The sequence below is a fragment of the Gorilla gorilla genome, chromosome 13 (assembly GCF_029281585.2).
Source record: "Gorilla gorilla gorilla isolate KB3781 chromosome 13, NHGRI_mGorGor1-v2.1_pri, whole genome shotgun sequence".
In the NCBI taxonomy this organism is placed as follows: Eukaryota; Metazoa; Chordata; class Mammalia; order Primates; family Hominidae; genus Gorilla; species Gorilla gorilla.
In genome coordinates, this window is record NC_073237.2 from 121568718 (window position 1) to 121585170 (window position 16453).

Here is a 16453-nt window from a genome sequence, read left to right on the forward strand (position 1 = left end):
GGCTCATGCCTGTAATCCCAGCACTTTGGGAGGCTGAGGCGGGCAAATCACCTGAGGTCAGGAGTTAGTGACCAGCCTGGCCAGTGTGGTAAAACCCCGTCTCTACTAGAAAAGCTAGAAAAATGAGCTGGGCATGGGTGGGCACCTGTAATCTCAACTACTCAGGAGGCTGAGAAAGGAGAATCATTTAAACCTGGGAGGGGAAGGTTGCAGTGAGCGGAGATCGCACCACTGCACTCCAACCTGTGCAACAGAGTGAGACTCTATCTAAAAATAATAATAAAGATAAATACATAGGCCAGGCACGGTGGCTCACACCTGTAATCCCAGCACTTTGGGAGGCTGAGGCGGGTGGATCAGCTGAGGTCAGGAGTTCAAGACCAGCCTGACCAACATGGTGAAACTCCATCTCTACTAAAAATAGAAAAATTAGCTGGGCGTAGTGGCACATGCCTGTAATCCGAGCTACTCGGGAGGCTGAGGGAGGAAAATCGCTTGAACCTGGGAGGCAGAGGTTGCCATGAGCGGAGATCGTGCCATTGCACTCCAGCCTGGGCAACGAGAGCGAAACTCCATCTCAAATAAATAAATAAATACATAATAAAGATAAAGATGAAAAGTTGGTGGTTCTTATTCAAATCAATCAGGCCTAGAAATTAGTACATTCAACAGAAAAGGTTTAAAAAGGAGGTTGAATTGATTAAGATGATAATCATAAGTGTCTAAAAAGTGCCTTTCTTTCTTATGCATAGGACACCATGAAGCAGCTGCCAGTCTTGGAACCTGGAGACAAGCCCAGGAAAGCAACATGGTCTGTAAGGAAGGATCCAGACACAGAAAAGCATGAGTTTTTGTTTCATTTATAAGTAGTTTACTAACGTATTTGATCATCAACAAAAAGGGGTAGAGATGAAACTGTCTGCAGTTTCTGGTAATTAGACTCAAACTGTCTGAGAAAGTCTTCAGAGGAAAGATAGGGGGGCAGTAATTATCACAGAGCAGATGTTAATTTTATTAAAATCCATTTACCAGAAAGAGTAAGGCAGTGACCATCTGGCATCCTCAGCTCCAATGCTGTGTCTTCCCCCGAGCTCTGACTCATTTTTAAGATTTTTAGGGAATTAGATTTGGATTAAACTGGCTTCACTGTTTCTTGGCTGTTTGTTCAAACAACTCTTTATTCAACAACTAACATTGGCCTGATGGGGGCAGCTGCTCTGTGGGTGCTGGAGGTAGAATTGTAAATAGTCTCTGTGTACTGGGGACTACAGACTAAGCAGGTGATGGTGATAAAATGTGATCTGCTCTGAGTCAGGGCCCACAGAAGGTTGTAGAGAGGTGGCAGTTCTTCAACAGGACCTTGAAGGAGAGACTCCAGACTGGCTTCCATGCATCTGTCTTGCTCTGTACCCAGAATACAGCCAATCATGGCATTTCCTAGTTTAAAACCCTTTTGTGCCTCCCTGTTGGTGTTGGGATAAAAATCAGACTCCTGGGCTGGGCACGGTGGCTCATGCCTGTAATCCCAGCACTTTGGGAGGCCAAGGCGGGTGGATCTCCTGAGGTCAGGAGTTTGAGACCAGCCTGACCAATATGGTGAAACCCCATCTCTACTAAAAATACAAAAATTAGCTGGCATGGTGTTGTGCAACTGTAGTCCCAGCTACTAGGGAGGCTAAGACAGGAGAATTGCTTGAATCCGGGAGGCAGAGGTTGCAGTGAGCTGAGATCATGCCACTGTACTCCAGCATGGGCCACAGAGCAAGAATCCGTTTCAGAAAAAAAAAAAAAAAAAAAGCCGGGCACGGTGGCTCACGCCTGTAATCCCAGCACTTTGGGAGGCCGAGGTGGGTGGATCACGAGGTCAGGAGATCGAGACCACCCTGGCTAACATGGTGAAACCCTGTCTCTACTAAAAATACAAAAAATTAGCCGGGCGTGGTAGCGGGCGTCTGTAGTCCCAGCTACTCGGGAGGCTGAGGCACTCCAGCCTGGGCAACAGAGCGAGACTCCATCTCAAAAAAAAAAAAGGAAAATTCAGACTCCTGACCGGGTGCAATAGCTCATGCCTATAATCCTAGCACTTTGGGAGGCTGAGGTGGGTGGATCACATGAAGCCAGGAGTTTGAGACCAGTCTGGCCAACATGGCAAAACCCCGCCTCTACTAAAAATACAAAAATTAGCCAGGAGTGGTGGTGCACGCCTATAATCCTAGCCACTCGGGAGGCTGAGGAAGGACAATTCTTGAACCTGGGAGGTGGAGGTTGCAGCAAGCCGAGATGGTGCCACTGCACTCCAGCCTGGGCGCAGCAGAGGGAGACTCCGTCTCAAACAAACAAACAAACAAATTAGACTTCTTAAACTGGCCCAGTGGTCCCTGCAAAATGTTTCTGCCTGTATTTCCAACCTCAAATCCCATGACTTGTTCCTTTGTTCTCTTTCTCTTCTTTATTGTGCCCTGTGCACTGTTCCACTCAGGAGCTGTTCATGCTGGTCTCTTTGCCTGGACTGCTCTTTCTGTCTGGAGTGCTCTTTCCCTCCACTTTTTGTCCCTCTCTTTTCCCAGCTTATTTTATTTTATTTTTGAGACAAGGTCTTCCTCTGTGGCTGGCCGCCCAGGCTGGAATGCAGTGGTACAATTGTGGCTCATTATAGCCTCGACCTCCTGGCCTCAAGTAACCTTCCCATCTCCATCTCCCAAGTAACTGGGACTGTTGGTGTGTACTACCATGCCCAGCTAATTTTTTTTTTTAGAGACCCAGTCTCGCTATGTTGCCCAGGCTGGTCTCAAACTCCTGGGCTCAGGCAATCCTCCCACTCTAGCCTCCCAAAGTGCTGAGATTACAGGTGTGAGCCACCACACCTGGCCTACCCAGCTAATTTCTACTCATACTTCAGATCTCTCTCCAAATGGTGCTTCTTCAGGAAGCCTTTTGACCACCCTATCTCCCTGGCTCCTTATAGGATGAGACCCTCCTAAGACATGCATGTCCTCATACTATATATTCTGTACTCCTTTCTAACACAATTGAAGTGAAACAGATAGTTGTGAAACTGTTGAATGTTTCTTTTCCCAACTAGTCTGTAAGGGCTATCAAGGCAGGGACTTTTTTTGTTATATCCACCATCTCTGGGTGGCTGTGTGCTTTTGGTAAATTACTTAACCTTTCTTAGCTTCAGTTCCTCTGTTGTAGAACTCAGATGATGGTAACAGCTGTTATCCTCAAAGCGTTTTTTTAGTTTTTGTTTGTCTTTGAAACGGAGTCTCACTCTGTTGCCAGGTTGGAGTGCAGTGGCACGATCTCGGCTCACTGCAACTTCCGCCTCCCGGGTTCAAGCGATCCTGCCTCAGCCTCCCAAGTAGCTGGGACTATAGGCGCATGCCACCACACCCAGGTAATTTTTGTATTTTTAGTAGAGACGGGGTTTCATCATGTTGCCCAGGATGGTCTCAATCTCTTGACCTCATCATGATCTGCCTGCCTCGGCCTCCCAATGTGCTGGGATTACAGACGTGAGCCACTGTGCCCGGCCCTCAAAGGGGTTTTGTGTAGATTAAGTGACATCAGAATAGAGATCTGAATGGGAAACAAATTTGGCAACCACTGATGAATATATAGATGAGTGATAATTGAAGTTATCACTACAGATAACATTAATCAGGTAAGCAAATGTAAAGTGAGGAAAAGAGAATCTTGAGAATGACGGAGAGTCAGGAGGTGGCTGGTAGGAAAGGAGTCGGAGAAGGAAGCAGAAAGGACAACCAGAAAAGTAAGTGCAGAACCAAAGGAAGGGATGTGGGAAAGCCTGGCTGGGAGAAAGGCATAAGAAGTGGGGAGAGGTCAGGAGTCTCAAACACCAGAGAGGTCAAATAAGACAGGGCCTGAAAAACAGCTACAGAATTTTCTTTTCCAATCAGGAAGCTTCAAGTGTGTTTTCTCAGTCAGCATTCAGAATCACTGTGGAGAGTGGAATGGGCTGGGCGCTGTGGGCACGTCCCTAGCACTTAGGGAGACCAGGGCAGAAGGATTGATTGAGGCTGGGAGTTCAAGGCTGGCCAACATAGTGAAAACCCATCTCTACCAAAAATACAAAAATTAGCCAGGCATGGTGGTGCGCGCCTGTAGTCCCAGCTACTCGGGAGGCTGAGGCAGGAGAATCACTTGAAGCCTGGAAGTGGAGGTTATGGTGAGCCAAGATTTGCACCACTGCACTCCAGCCTGGGCAACAGAGCGAGACTCCGTCTCAAAAAAAAAAAAAAAAGAGAGAGATAGTGGAATGACCGAATTCTGTATGTGATTTTTCAGAGTGCTAGCTTTGGCTTCCATCAGATTGAGCTTTGGGGGTAATCTGGAAAAGCTCTGAAATCAGTAAATTCTGGATAATTTTTTTGATGGAGAGGAATCACTGGCTAGTGGCAAGAGCCCCAGGGCTGTTGGTTACCATGTGGTGGCACATAAAGCTCTCACCACCATTTATTGAGTCCTTCCCTGCCCTGTTTTGACGTCTTGTCTCAGTCTTCACAGTTATCTTTTACAGTAAGAACTGTTGCTGTCCAGCCAGGCACGGTTGCTCACGCCTGTAATCCCAGCAATTTGGGAAGCCGAGGCGGGCAGATCACCTGAGGTCGGGAGTTCGAGACCAGCCTGACCAACATGGAGAAATCCCATCTCTACTAAAAATATAAAATTAGCCAGGTGTGGTGGCACATGCCTGTAATCCCAGCTGCTAGGGAGGCTGAGGCAGGAGAATCGCTTGAACCCGGGAGGCGGAGGTTGCAGTGAGCCGAGATCGCGCCATTGCACTCCAGCCTGGGCAACAAGAGCAAAACTCCATCTTAAAAAAAAAAAAAAAGAACCATTGCTGCCCTCATTTCACAAATGAGTAAACTAAAGTTCAGAAAGGTTAAGTGACTTCCAAAAGGTCACACATCTAGGAAGTACCTGAGCTGGAATTTGAACCAGATCTGTCTGAATTCACACACCATGCTCACAGCCACCATCCTGTGCCAAGACCCATCGCTGAACATTTCTGGAGGTCAGTTTCCCTATCTACCAAATGGGGAAAAATAAGCCCAGTGCATTCCTACCAGATTACTGTGAGATGAAGACAGTGACAAAATTGAAAAGCCAAAGACTGTGTGCAAAGGGGAGGTACTATTATTAATCAGAGAAGTGCTGCTTTATTGGGTACAATTTAAAGTGTCTGCATAAGGCCCTTCATTCTGGTGAATATTTCATGAGGAATGGAAAGAACACGCTACTGCGTTTATTCTCTGCTCAGGCCTCCTGAATACATCCTTCCTTTGGCAGGTACACCTTGACTCTCCCTGGAGAGAGCCCCTGTGCTCGAGTTGGCCACAGCTGTTCATATTTACCCCCAGTTGGTAATGCCAAGAGAGGGAAGGTCTTCATTGTTGGGGGAGCAAATCCAAACAGAAGCTTCTCAGACGTGCACACCATGGATCTGGGTAAGATCAGCAGCTGCAGAGTACATGCCCTGTGGCCAGAGAACAGGGCTGTGTGCTGCTAGCCACGAGCAGGGCATTCCTAAAAACACCAGCAGGGTTTTCCTATAAGGAAAAATGGCCAGGACCAGGTGTGGTGGCTCACGCCTCTAATCCCAGCACTTTGGGAGGCCAAGGCAGGTGGATCACCTGAGGTTAGAGTTTGAGACCAGCCTGACCAATATGATGAAACCCCGTCTCTACTAAAAATACAAAAAAATTAGCCGGGTGTGGTGGTGGGCACCTGTAGTCCCAGCTACTCAGGAGGCTGAGACAGGAGAATTACTTTGAACTGGGGAGATGGAAGTTAAAGTAAGCCAGGATCATGCCACTGCACTCTGGCCTGGGTGACAGAGCAAGACTCCGTCTCAAAAAAAAAAAAAAGAAAAAAGAAAAAGTGAGCATCACTGACAGATCCCTCAGGTTTCTTAGTAGGCCCCTGGCACACATTCATCTGACCAGTACCTCCTTGTTTAGGGGGAGAGAACCCTTATGGAGCCCTGGTTGTCCAGCCATTTATTCATCAAATATTTCTGTAGGATACATTGATGACTACCACCACTCATTCTATTCACATATCCAATATATCACTAAGCCCTACATATCTCTTATCTTTGTTTTTTGTTTTTGTTTTTTTGAGATGGAGTTTCGCTCTTATTGCCCAGGCTGGAGTGCAATGGCGTGATCTTCACTCATTGCAACCTCTGCCTACCAGGTTCAAGAGATTCTCCTGCCTCAGCCTCCCCAAGTACTTGGGATTACAGGCATGCGCCACCATGCCCAGCTAATTTTTTTTTTTTTTTAGACGGAGTCTCACTCTGTCGCCAAGGCTGGAGTGCAGTGGCGCGACCTCGGCTGACCGCAACCTGTGCCTTCCGGGTTCAAGCGATTCTCCTGCCTCAGCCTCCTGAGAAGCTGGGATTACAGGCGCCCACCACTACACCCAGCTAATCTTTTGTATTTTTAGTAGAGACTGAGTTTCACCATGTTGGCCAGGATGGTCTCGAACTCCAGACCTCATGATTCACCCTTCTTGGCCTCCCAAAGTGCTGGGATTACAGGTGTGAGCCACCACGCCCAGCCTACATATCTCTTATCTTTATCCACGTCTGTCCATTTCCACTACTACTACTGTAGTCCATGCCACTGTTATCTCTCAACTAGACTTACAAGAGCTCCTCACCAGCCTCGCTGCTTCCAAGTTTACCCACTATACAGTGCATCTTCTGTACCTAGCCAGCGAATATCATCTAAAATACAAATCTGACCATGTCACTCCCTATTTCAGACCTTTCTCAACCTCCCTTTTTTTTTTTTTTTTTTTTTTTGAGACCAAGTCTTGCTCTGTTGCCCAGGCTGGAATGCAGTGGTGCTGCAAACTCGGCTCACTGCAACCTCTGCCTCCTGGGTTCAAGCAATTCTCCTGCTTCAGCCTCCTGAATAGCTGGGATTACAGGTGTGCGCCACCACGCCCAGCTAATTTTTGTATTTTTAGTAGAGATGGGGTTTCACCATGTTGATCAGGCTGGTCTTCAAATCCTGACCTCGTGATCCTCCCGCCTCAGCCTCCCAAAGTGCTGGGATTACTCATGTGAGCCACCGCACCAGCCTTTTTTTTTTGAGGCAGCGTGTCGCTCTGTCACCCAGGCTGGAGTGCAGTGGCACAATCTTGGCTCACTGCAACCTCTGCCTACTGGGTTCAAGTGATTCTCCTGCCTCAGCCTCCTGAATAGCTGGGATTACAGGCGTGTGCCACCAGCCTGGCTAATTTTTGTATTTTTAGTAGAGATGGGGGTTTCACCACGTTGGCCAGGCTGGTCTCAAACTTCTGACCTCAAGTGATCTGCTTGCGTCAGTCTCCCAAAGTGCTGGGATTACAGGCGTGAGCCACCGAGCCCGGCCCCAACCTCATTTCTTGGCTCTCTCCAACCCACATTTGCTGCACTGGATATCCTTCAGTTCCTTGAACACAGCTTGAGCTCTCTGGCCTCCATGCCTTTGCACACACAGATCCCTCTGCTAGGAATGTTTTTCCCTTTTCTTATCATCTGGCTTCTCTATATCTTTCAGATTTCAGATTAAATGTCACTTCTACCAGGAACCTTTCCCGTTACCTCTGGACTCGTTAAGGCACTACATGACTCTGTATGTCCATAGTCTCATGTGCTCTTCCATCCTGTCTGCCTTCACAGCCCTATCACATGTGATTGTTTCTTGTCCGTCTGCCCCACAAGAACATAAGCTCCTCAGAAAGAGATAGCATATTTTCCTCATCATTGTATCCCAGACACTACCACAGGGCTTAGTACAGAGTGGGTGCTCTATAAGTATTTAAATGAATGAATGAATGAACCTGCTAATAAGAAACAGTTGGAGCTGGGCGCAGTGGCTCACGCCTGTAATCCCAGCACTTTGGGAGGCTGAGGCGGGTGGATCACTAGGTCAAGAGATCGAGACCATCCTGGCTAACATGATGAAACCCTGTCTCTACTAAAAATACAAAAAATTAGCTGGGCGTGGTGGCGGGCACCTGTAGTCCCAGCTACTCGGGGAGGCTGAGGCAGGAGAATGGTGTGAATCCAGGAGGCGGAGCTTGCAGTGAGTGGAGATCGTGCCACTGCACTCCAGCCTGGGTGACAGAGCAAGTCTCCGTCTCAAAAAAAAAAAAAAAAGGAAATGATTATTAGCTGGGCGTGGTGACTCACGCCTGTAATCCCAGCACTTTGGGAGGCCAAGGCAGGCAGATCACAAGGTCAGGAGATCGAGACCATCCTGGCCAACATGGTGAAACCCTGTCTCTACTAAAAATACAAAAAAATTATGTGGGCATGATGGCTTGTGCCCGTAGTCCCAGCTGAGGCAGGAGAATTGCTTGCATCTGGGAGGCAGAGGTTGCAGTGAGCCAAGATTACGCCACTGCACTCAAGTCTGGCAACGGAGCAAGACTCCGTCTCAAAAAAAAGAAAAAAAAAGAAATGATTATTCTTTGCTCTACACAAGGGCAGAAGTTGAACAATGGTGGCCCACTTAGTATTTTGTTAGGTCCATGTAACATTTCCATATTGTTTTAATCTTAAGTTTCTTTTTTTTGAAATGGAGTCTCAAACTGTCACCCAGGCTGGAGTGCAGTGGCACGATCTTGGCTCACTGCAACCTCTGCCTCCTGGGTTAAAGTGATTCTCCTGGGCTGGGCATGGTGGCTTACCATGCTGTAATCCCAGCACTTTGGGAGGCCGAGGCAGGCGGATCACGAGGTCAGGAGATCAAGACCATCCTGGCTAACACGGTGAAAACCCATCTCTACTAAAAATACAAAAAAAAATTAGCCAGGCGTGGTGGTGGACGCCTGTAGTCCCAGCTACTCCGGAGGCTGAGGCAGGAGAATGGCATGAACCTGGGAGGCAGAGCTTGCAGTGAGCCGAGATTGCACCACTGCACTCCAGCCTGGGTGATAGGGCGAGACGCCATCTCAAAAAAAAAAGAAAGTGATTCTCCTGCCTCATACTCCCAAGTAGCTGGAACTACAGGCACACGCCACCATGCACCGCTAATTTTTGTATTTTTAGTAGAGATGGGTTTTCACCATGTTGGCCAGGAGGGTCTTGAACTCCTAACCTCAAGTGATCCACCCACCTTGGCCTCCCTAAGTGCTGGGATTACATGCGTGAGCCACCACGCCCAGCATAATCTTAAATTGTTTACCAACCAATTATGCAGAACTCTATATATAAAAATTTAAATGGTTTGGCTTCTCTTGACAATGTTGGAAAATCTAATGTCAGTAGGCCTCCCTGTCTACATGACAACAATTATTTGGAACTGAGCTGCCACCTATCAAGAGGGCTCTTATTCTCCAGTTTGCCACAGTTTTTGTTACTCCCACCTAGGCATTTGAATTTCTACTCCCTGCACTAAAAAAATCAAAGGTAGGCTGGATGAGGTGGAATCCCCCAGCACCTTGGGAGGCCGAGGCGGGCGGGTCACTTGAGGTCAGGAGTTCGAGGCCAGCCTGGCCAACATGGTGAAACCCCCATCTCTACTAAAAATACAAAAATTAGCCAGGCATGGTAGCTCACGCTTTTAATCCCAGCTACTTGGGAGGCTGAGGCAGGAGAATCGCTTGAACCTGGGAGGCAGAGGTTGCAGTGAGCCGAGATCGCGCCAGTGCGCTCCAGCCTGGGCAACAGAGCAAGACTCCATCTCAAAAAAAAAAAAAATTCAAAGGTAAATTAAATCACTTCTAGCCCTCAATTACAATAAATTAGTTCAAGTTACATCTTTATTGCAACCTATTAATAGCTTTGTGACCCTGGCTACACCATCTCAACCATCTGGACCTCAGTGCTCTATAAAGTAGGGATAATAACTTGCTTCAGATCTAACAAGATAATGCCTGTAAAGGTCTTGTGTAATTGGTTAACCAAGTAAAATAATTGTTAATAATAAAGGTTAGGGTTTTTTTTTTTTTTTTTTTTTTTTTTTGAGACGGAGTCTTACTGTGTCACCCAGGCTGGAGCGCAATCTCAGCTCACTGCAAGCTCCACCTCCTGGGTTAATGCCATTCTCCTGCCTCAGCCTCCCAAGCAGCTGGGACTACAGGCGCCTGCCACCACACCCAGCTTATTTTTTGTATTTTTAGTAGAGACAGGGTTTCACCATGTTAGCCAGGATGGTCTTGATCTCCTGACCTCGTGATCCGCCCACCTCGGCCTCCCAAAGTGCTAGGATTACAGGCATGAGCCACAGCGCCTGACCAAGGTTAGGTATTACTATTCTGTGAACTTGTCTTAGCCAGCCATCATTTATTTGCAAGTAACAGAATCTCACTTAAACCAGAGGAAAAAGGGGGAATTTATTTAGTCAGATACAGGCGTGTTTCTTTCTTTCTTTCTTTCTTTTTTTTTTTTTTTTTGAGACAGTGTCTTGCTGTGTTCCCAGACTGGAGTACAGTGGCACAATCTTGGCTCGCTGCAACCTCCGCTTGGTTTACCAAGTAAAATAACCCCGGGTTCAAGCAAGTCCCCTGCCTCAGCCTCCCGAGTAGCTGGGACTACAGGCGCATGCCACTATGCTTGGCTAATTTTTTGTATTTTAGTAGAGACGAGGTTTCACCATGTTGGCCAGGATGGATTCGATCTCCTGACCTCGTGATCTGCCCATCTGGGCCTCCCAAAGTGCTCGGATTACAGGCGTGAGCCACTGCACCTGGCCGATAACCGGCGTGTTTCAAAGAATTCAAGGACAGGAAGTACAGCCCAGGATCATGAGAAAGTGGAAGCACTTGATCTGGTTGGCTCATTCTGGTTTCATTGGCTACCTTCAACCCAATCAGCTAAAGCTACAAAGTCAAAGCGTAGTACAAACATGTCATCTGGGATCTATCCTTGTGGTTGACAAAGTGGGGACAGTTTCCATAGAACGGGGTCTATGCACTAGGCAGACAGCCCCCTAAGTATCTATTATAGAATTTTCTGGAGGTTGACAACATGCCCTTTAAGTGATTCAGTGGTTTTCATTTATGTTTATGGCCCTCTTCTCATGACCCTCCCCAAGTGTGCCAACCAATATAATAATTGGCAGCCCCAATCTAGGAACTGGGTGAAATGTTTTCCAGGAAAACACCAGTGGGACTTAGATACCTGCAAGGGCCTCTTGCCCCGGTATGAACATGCTAGCTTCATTCCCTCCTGCACACCTGACCGTATCTGGGTATTTGGAGGTGCCAACCAATCAGGAAATCGAAATTGTCTACAAGTCCTGAATCCTGGTAAGTAGCCAAAGGTTATTTTATTTACGTACATACAAATAAACGTTCATGCACACACACACATATATATATATAAATCCAATTATAATTCCAGTACATTTGGATTATACTAATTACCATTTAACTTTGCTGACGTAGAAAATAGGAATTTTAACTTGTAGCATAATCTGAAAACAACAGAATAAAAACAATTGTTGGTAACACATACAATTTTTAACTTGTTAAATGTCAAAGCTGGAAGGGACTTCAGAGAACAGCTATGTCAAGTGGGCAACTCAGGTTTATCAAGGGCAAAGTGACTTTCCTAAAGTCACAAGAGGCCGGGCATGGTGGCCCATGCCTGTAATCCCAGTACTTTGGGAGGCTGAGGAAGGCAGATCACTTGAGGTCAGGAGTTTGAGATCGGCCTGGCCAGCATGGTAAAACCCCCATCGCTATTAAAAATACAAAAATTAGCTGGGCGTAGTGGTGGGCGCCTATAATCCCAGCTACTCAGGCGGCTGAGGCAGGAGAATCGCTTGAACCCGGGAGGCGGAGATTGCAGTGAGCTGGGATCATGCCACTGCACTCCAGCCTGGGCGACAGAGTGAGTGAGACTCTGTCTCAAAAAAAAAAAGAAAAGAAAAAGAAAAAAAAAATTTTTTTTAAATAAAGTCACAAGAGTCAGTGACTGAGCCAGGCTTAGAACCCGAGTCACCTAGATTAGTAGTCCTCCAGTAAAGGCGATTGTGCCCCCGGGGGACATTTGGCCATATCTGGAAACATTTTGGGTTATCACAACTGGGGGTAGGGTGGGCTACTGGCTTCTAGGGGGTAGAGGCCAGATATGCTGTATATATATATCCTGTCGTGCCTAAGACAGCCATCACAGGGAAGAATTATCTGGTCTAAAATGTCAGTAGTGCCAAAGTTAAGAAATACTGACCTGGATCCTCCTAGTATGTTTCTTTTAGCGAAAAGTACAAAGTTCCTAACTTGTCTCACTGGCAAGACATTTTGTTTGTTCGTTTTGTTTGTTTGTTTGTTTTTGTTTTTCATATCTTGCTGTTTCCATCACTGGCAGTTTTATTACAGAGGAAGCAGTTCGGGAACATCACTACTGAGAGGAGGTTGCTAAACCACCTGTGGGGAAGTGGACTTGTCTTTTTGCCTTTTGTTTGTTTGTTTTTGTTTTTCTCTTTACAAATATTATTTATGTTCATTGTAAAATATTTGAAAAGTACAAATAAGCGGAAAAAGTCATCCACAATCCATTATTATATTAAGGCTATTACCAATTTTCTGTCTTTTTTTTTTTTTTTTTGTGACGGAGTTTCACTCTTGTTGCACAGGCTGGAGTGCAGTGGTGTGATCTCGGCTCACCACAACCTCTGCCTCCCGGGTTCAAGTGATTCTCCTGCCTCAGCCTCCCAGGTAGCTGGGATTAGAGGCATGCACCACCATGCCTGGCTAATTTTGTATTTTTAGCAGAGATGGGGTTTCTCCATGTTAGCCAGGCTGGTCTCAAATTCTTGATCTCAGGTGATCCGCCCACCTCAGCCTCCCAAAATGCTGGGATTACAGGCATCAGCCAATGTGACCGGCCCAGCTTTCTGTCTTTTTCCCGTCTTTTCTCTGTTTTTACAAGCCTGAGATCATACTATATTTACACATTCATAACTTTTTCCTTTTAATTTCATAATCCCAGGAGAAATAGGTGGTTTTTTTTTTTTTGGCTTTAGCAAAAATAATTGATTTGTTATTAATAACAATGCTTTGTTAATATAATATCATTTGTTTGTTTTGTTTTGGGTTTTTTTATTGTTGGTAACTTTTTTTTTTTTCGAGGCAGGGTCTCACTCTGTTGCCCAGGCTGGGATGCAGTGGTATGATCACAGCTCACTGCAGCCTCGACCACCCAGGCTCAGGTGAACCTCCTACCTCAGCCTCCCAGGTAGCTGGGACTACAGGCGCTTGCCACCATGCCTAGCTAATTTGTTTGTATTTTTTGTAGAGACAGAGTTTTGCCATGTTGCCCAAGGTGGTCTCAAACTCCTGGGCTCAAGCAATTTGCCTGCCTCGGCCTCCCAAAGAGTTGGGATTACAGACATGAGCCACTGCACCTGGCCAACATCATTTTTAATGGCTGTATCATACTCCATTATATATAAAATACTCCATAATATCATAACTTCTCCATTTATGAACGTTTAGTTCTTTTCAGGTTTTTACCATTATAATTAACAAAGCAGTGAACATCTTCATTCAGAAGTCATAGACTGTATTTCCAATTATTTTCTTAGGGTTCCTGCCAAGAAATAAAAAGGCTAGGTAAAATACTGTGAACCTTTTCAAGGTTTTGATACATACTACCAAATTGCTCTCCAGAAAGATTTTTCCAGTTTATCCTCTCTCCAACTGTGTTTAACAGTTTCATTACTGACCAGCACTGAATTTATCAGTTTTAAACATTGCTAATTTGATAGGCAAAAACACTTGTACATAGTTTAAATATGCATTTTGGGCCGGTGCAGTGGCTCACACCTGTAATCCCAGCACTTTGGGAGGCTGAGGTGTACAGATCACCTGAGGTCAGGAGTTCCAGAGCAGCCTGGCCAACATGGTGAAACCCTGTCACTACTAAAAATATAAAAATTAGCCAGGCATGGTGGTGCCTGCCTGTAGTCCCAGCTGCTGAGGAGGGCGAGGCAGGAGGATCGCTTGAACCCAGGAGGCAGAGGTTGCAATGTGCCGAGATCACGCCACAGCCCGAGCAATGAGTGAGACTCTCTCTCAAAAAAGCATTTTTTGACCTGGACATTTTTCACATGTCAGCCAACTCTTGCTCAGTTCCCTCTATCAACAATATATTTGGGGTGTTGCCCACCTACTACATTTGTTGAGTATTGCCCGATACAAAAATAAAAATAAAAATAAACTATTGTACAATAGTTGGTCAGAGTTCAGGAACTAGGACCAAATTTTCTTATATGTCAAGTATTTAAATTCCTTCAGCACATTTAGACAGTATGTTATCTTTTAATTTGATTTATTTTTGGGGTATTTATTTCCTGTCTTCCCTCCTCTTCCATGCCCTCCCTCTGTGGAACATAAGCGCTTTGAAGGGAAGAGTTTGTTTATTGTTGAATACTCAGGGTACAGAACACTGTCAGAAATAAAGTAGACACGGCCGGGCATGGTGGCTCATGCCTATAATCCCAACACTTTGGGAGGACGAGGAGGGCGGATCAAAAGGTCAGGAGTTCCAGACCAGCCTGGCCAACATATTGAAAGCCCGTCTCTACTAAAAATACAAAAAAAAAATTAGCTCAGCTTGGTGGCAGGTGCCTGTAGTCCCAGCTACTTGGGAGGCTGAGGCAGGAGAATCGCTTGAACCTGGGAGGTGGAGGTTGCAGTGAGCCGAGATCGCGCCACTGCACTCCAGCCTGGGTGACAGAGTGAGACACCGTCTCAAAAAAAAAAAAAGAAGAAAGTGATAGAGTAGACACTTGGCAGACCATTTGGCTAATTGTGAAGCCAATTTGCTTGGAGGACTGGCAGTATGATATGGTGGTTAAGGGCACAGATGAAGGTCTCTGTTTTGCTATGCACTAACCATGACCTTGGACAAGTGATTTAACCTCTCTCTGCCTCTGTTTTCTGTCACATTGGATAGTAATAGTTTCTACCTTGTTAATTTGTCAAGGATTTAAATAAACTCAGTATCTGGCACATAATTAATGCTCAGTAATTGTTGTGGTAGTTGATGTAGTTAAGGTTTGGCAAAGGGAAATCAGTTCTGGAACCCTGGCCTTTTGATTTTCAACAATGGTATCCATTGAAATAAAATAAAGTGAGAATTTGGAAAGCTGTCAAAGAGGGTGATTTTATTTTATTTATTTATTTATTTTTATTTTTGAGACAGAGTCTCGCTGTGTTGCCAAGGCTGGAGTGCAGTGGCACAGTCTCAGCTCACTGCATCCTCCGCCTCTTGGGTTCAAATAATTCTCCAGCCTCAGCCTCTCGAGTAGCTGGGATTACAGGCACATGCCACCATGCCCAGCTAATTTTATTAAAGAGGGTGATTTTCTATCATATCCCTTTTCTCTCCTAGAAAATATAATTTGACATCATGCCCAAGAAATATGAAATACGTACTTAGTTGCATTTGTTACCAAGGCAAGTCCCTCAAATGCTCAGGACTCCTTTGTGATTCTTTGTGCTGGTGTTTGAGTTGGCAGCAATACAGCCCTAGGGTCTTCTGGACCTGGAGGTGACATGTATACCTTTCTAGCTCCCTCTAAGATCCAAAAGCTCTCCAACATCTGTAACTATAGAGACAGCTACATTTTGCTTTGGAGACAGCTACATTTTGCTTTGGATATAGGCTGAGACTTTTTCAGTCTCCAGGTCCCCATCTGAGTCCCACACATATTACAGATGTTTCCTGTGGCATTTTATATATTGGATGTAGACCTTTTACAAAAGACAGAATTTCTTGGTGTGTTATGGTAGAGCAAGTATGGGACTCTGATAGAACTGAGTTCAGGCCCGGCGCGGTAGCTCACGCCTGTAATCTCAGCACTTTGGGAGGCCGAGGCGGGCAGATCACGAGGTCAGGAGCTCGAGACCATCCTGGCTAACACGGTGAAACTCCGTCTCTACTAAAAAAAAAAAAAAATACAAAAAATTAGCCGGGCATGGTGGCGGATGCCTGTAGTCCCAGCTGCTCGGGAGGCTGAAGCAGGAGAATGGCGTGAACCCGGGAGGCGGAGCTTGCAAAGTGAGCCGAGATCGCGCCACTGCACTCTGGGCTGGGAGCCACAGCGAGACTCCGTCTCAAAAAAAAAAAAAAAAAAAAGAACTGAGTTCAAACTCCTGCTCTGCTACGCACATATGCTATAACCTGCAGGAAAGGATTTAAATGTGCAGAGCTTCAGTTTCCTCATCTAAAAGTAGAGATACTTCCGCTCACTTCCCAAGCTTGAGTGAAGACACCAGGGATGGCAGTGCCCAGGGCAATGATGCTGCCCATTGAGGGTGCTCAATTAATGCATCTGCTTCTATAAAACCCAGGCTTCATCCTTAAAAGAAATAAGCTTCTATACATCTATCTAGGTGGTGAAATTTTGTTCTCCAGTCAGAGGAGTGGGAATTAGAAAGATCTTGGTGTTACTGAAAGAGTTTAAATTCCAACTCA

General features: G+C 45.9%; 1 protein-coding gene across 4 annotated transcripts in view; it reads left to right on the plus strand.

Moving 5' to 3' along the window:
• Positions 1 to 16453, plus strand: part of RABEPK (Rab9 effector protein with kelch motifs) — a 33631-nt gene that overhangs the window by 1839 nt on the left and 15339 nt on the right. For 3 of the 4 annotated variants that reach the window (XM_063697024.1, XM_019033395.3, XM_055351900.2), the window contains 3 exons: positions 753 to 811; positions 5314 to 5471; positions 11122 to 11274. In XM_063697024.1, coding sequence (XP_063553094.1) covers positions 759 to 811; positions 5314 to 5471; positions 11122 to 11274 — 364 coding nt within the window. In that variant the 5' untranslated portion in view covers positions 753 to 758. The remainder of the gene's footprint in view (positions 1 to 752; positions 812 to 5313; positions 5472 to 11121; positions 11275 to 16453) is intronic. The other variant, XM_019033397.3, reaches the window with a different exon arrangement.